Source organism: Perkinsus marinus (assembly GCF_000006405.1).
Source record: "Perkinsus marinus ATCC 50983 genomic scaffold scf_1104296964902, whole genome shotgun sequence".
NCBI lineage: Eukaryota > Perkinsozoa > Perkinsida > Perkinsidae > Perkinsus > Perkinsus marinus.
The window spans coordinates 1-1,490 of NW_003204515.1; the positions used below are offsets into that span (position 1 = coordinate 1).

At 48.0% G+C, this 1,490-nt stretch overlaps 1 protein-coding gene across 1 annotated transcript; it reads left to right on the plus strand.

Annotated features, from left to right (window-relative positions):
* Positions 1-949: 949 nt before the first annotated feature.
* On the plus strand, positions 950-1,381 carry Pmar_PMAR028448 (hypothetical protein; the record flags this gene model as incomplete). The annotated part of the gene is made up of 1 exon (XM_002769774.1): positions 950-1,381. A coding segment is annotated over one exon (432 nt), but the record flags the coding sequence as incomplete, so codon positions are not given.
* Between the last annotated feature and the right edge of the window lie 109 nt (positions 1,382-1,490).

The following is a 1,490-nucleotide window of genomic DNA, read 5'->3' on the forward strand; positions in this document are numbered from 1 at the left end:
ATCTACACTCGTGTCCTATAAGCTTGACACTGGTCAACAATTCTCCAACATCATCCTCAACGGCGATAATCGTACTGCAAACTCTGCCCTATCGGCTGGAAAGGTCTCCATTTCAGGCAAGCAGTCTACCCTAATGCACCTATAGACCTCATCGGATGAGGACTGATTTTTACTTCGCAATCGTCGACAAATGGATAATCGTAATAAGAAGCCTCGAGCATAAGCCTTTAGTCCTGAGACTACTCCCACAGTTATAGTGTCGTCCTGGGAGCCCCAGGAGTTTTATCAGATGCCAGGTGATGTTGGTGTATGACGACTATGCTGTCGACAATGCGACCACTCGGGGGGGAGACGGCGAAAACCCAGGAAACCCCATTAATCCAACCCAACAAAGCTTGAGCCAGCCGGTGTAATACAATCCGGCAATCGCAACTTTTTGCTAATATTGCGGATTTGCCAAATGCTATAATTTCTGACGGTCTCACTTTTTTGCTCTTTTGTATGTGCTGCTTTCTCAGTTACAAAGTAGCAACCACATTTACAACCTAGCAATCCCTGGTATAGGTTTTAGCAACCAAATGTTGAAAGTAGCAAATCCAAAAGTGTTTTCCAGCAAGTCGCTCTTTTTTGCTCTTTTTTTGCTGCATTGTATATTTCCCCGGAATGTTTTACACGCTGGCACTTTCGCCCAAGTGTGCTTCGCCCGCACGTTTTCGTTATTTTGGCAAGTTGTGCTCATTTGCTGTTTGATATGTTTTGCGTTGTAATTGGAGTTTACGAAGTAGACAAGGTTAGTTGTCAGCCACACAACGCACACAATCGCAGTGCGCGCAAGCGTTTCACACGAGAAGAAATGCGGCAACGATAACGGATCGTATACCGTGTTTCAATGTGTACAAAATGACGAAACTTGACTCTCGCAGTTTGTGACGCATCGTCAACTTTCGGAATGTCCAATCCTTCTAACACCAACGGCAGTAATGAAGACGAGGTCGAGGTCAGCGAGCCAGCTACAACCCCGGTAGAGATCGCTCTGAAAGACGACGTTGCTATGCTGATCAAGCGCCTCGCTCCGTCTGCACCGGTCGCTGAAGAACTCTGCTCGGCATTAGCGAAAGAGTGTCTGACGGAGGCGCACTTACTCGGTTCGCTCTCCCAGCAAGTCAAGGATAGGATCGGCAACTCGGTGTCTATAGCAGCTAGCGCCACTCTGACGGTCGTATGTGAAGAGATCGGTGCCGTGGTGAAGAAGAGAAGGAAGCTCAATGCTGAGATAAAGGCCTCCAGAACGGCAATCCCCGTGGGTTCTATCGTTGAGAGTGCTCTGAAGAACTACCAATCACCATTGCCAGCGAGCTTGTTCTACGGCCTACCTTCTACAGTGGTATCGGGTATAGCTAGTGTGAAAGACGGTTGTTATGTCAACTTTCGTGACTTACTGGGAAGTAATGATGCTGGTTCGATCCCCGCTGACGCCTCACGGGATGGTA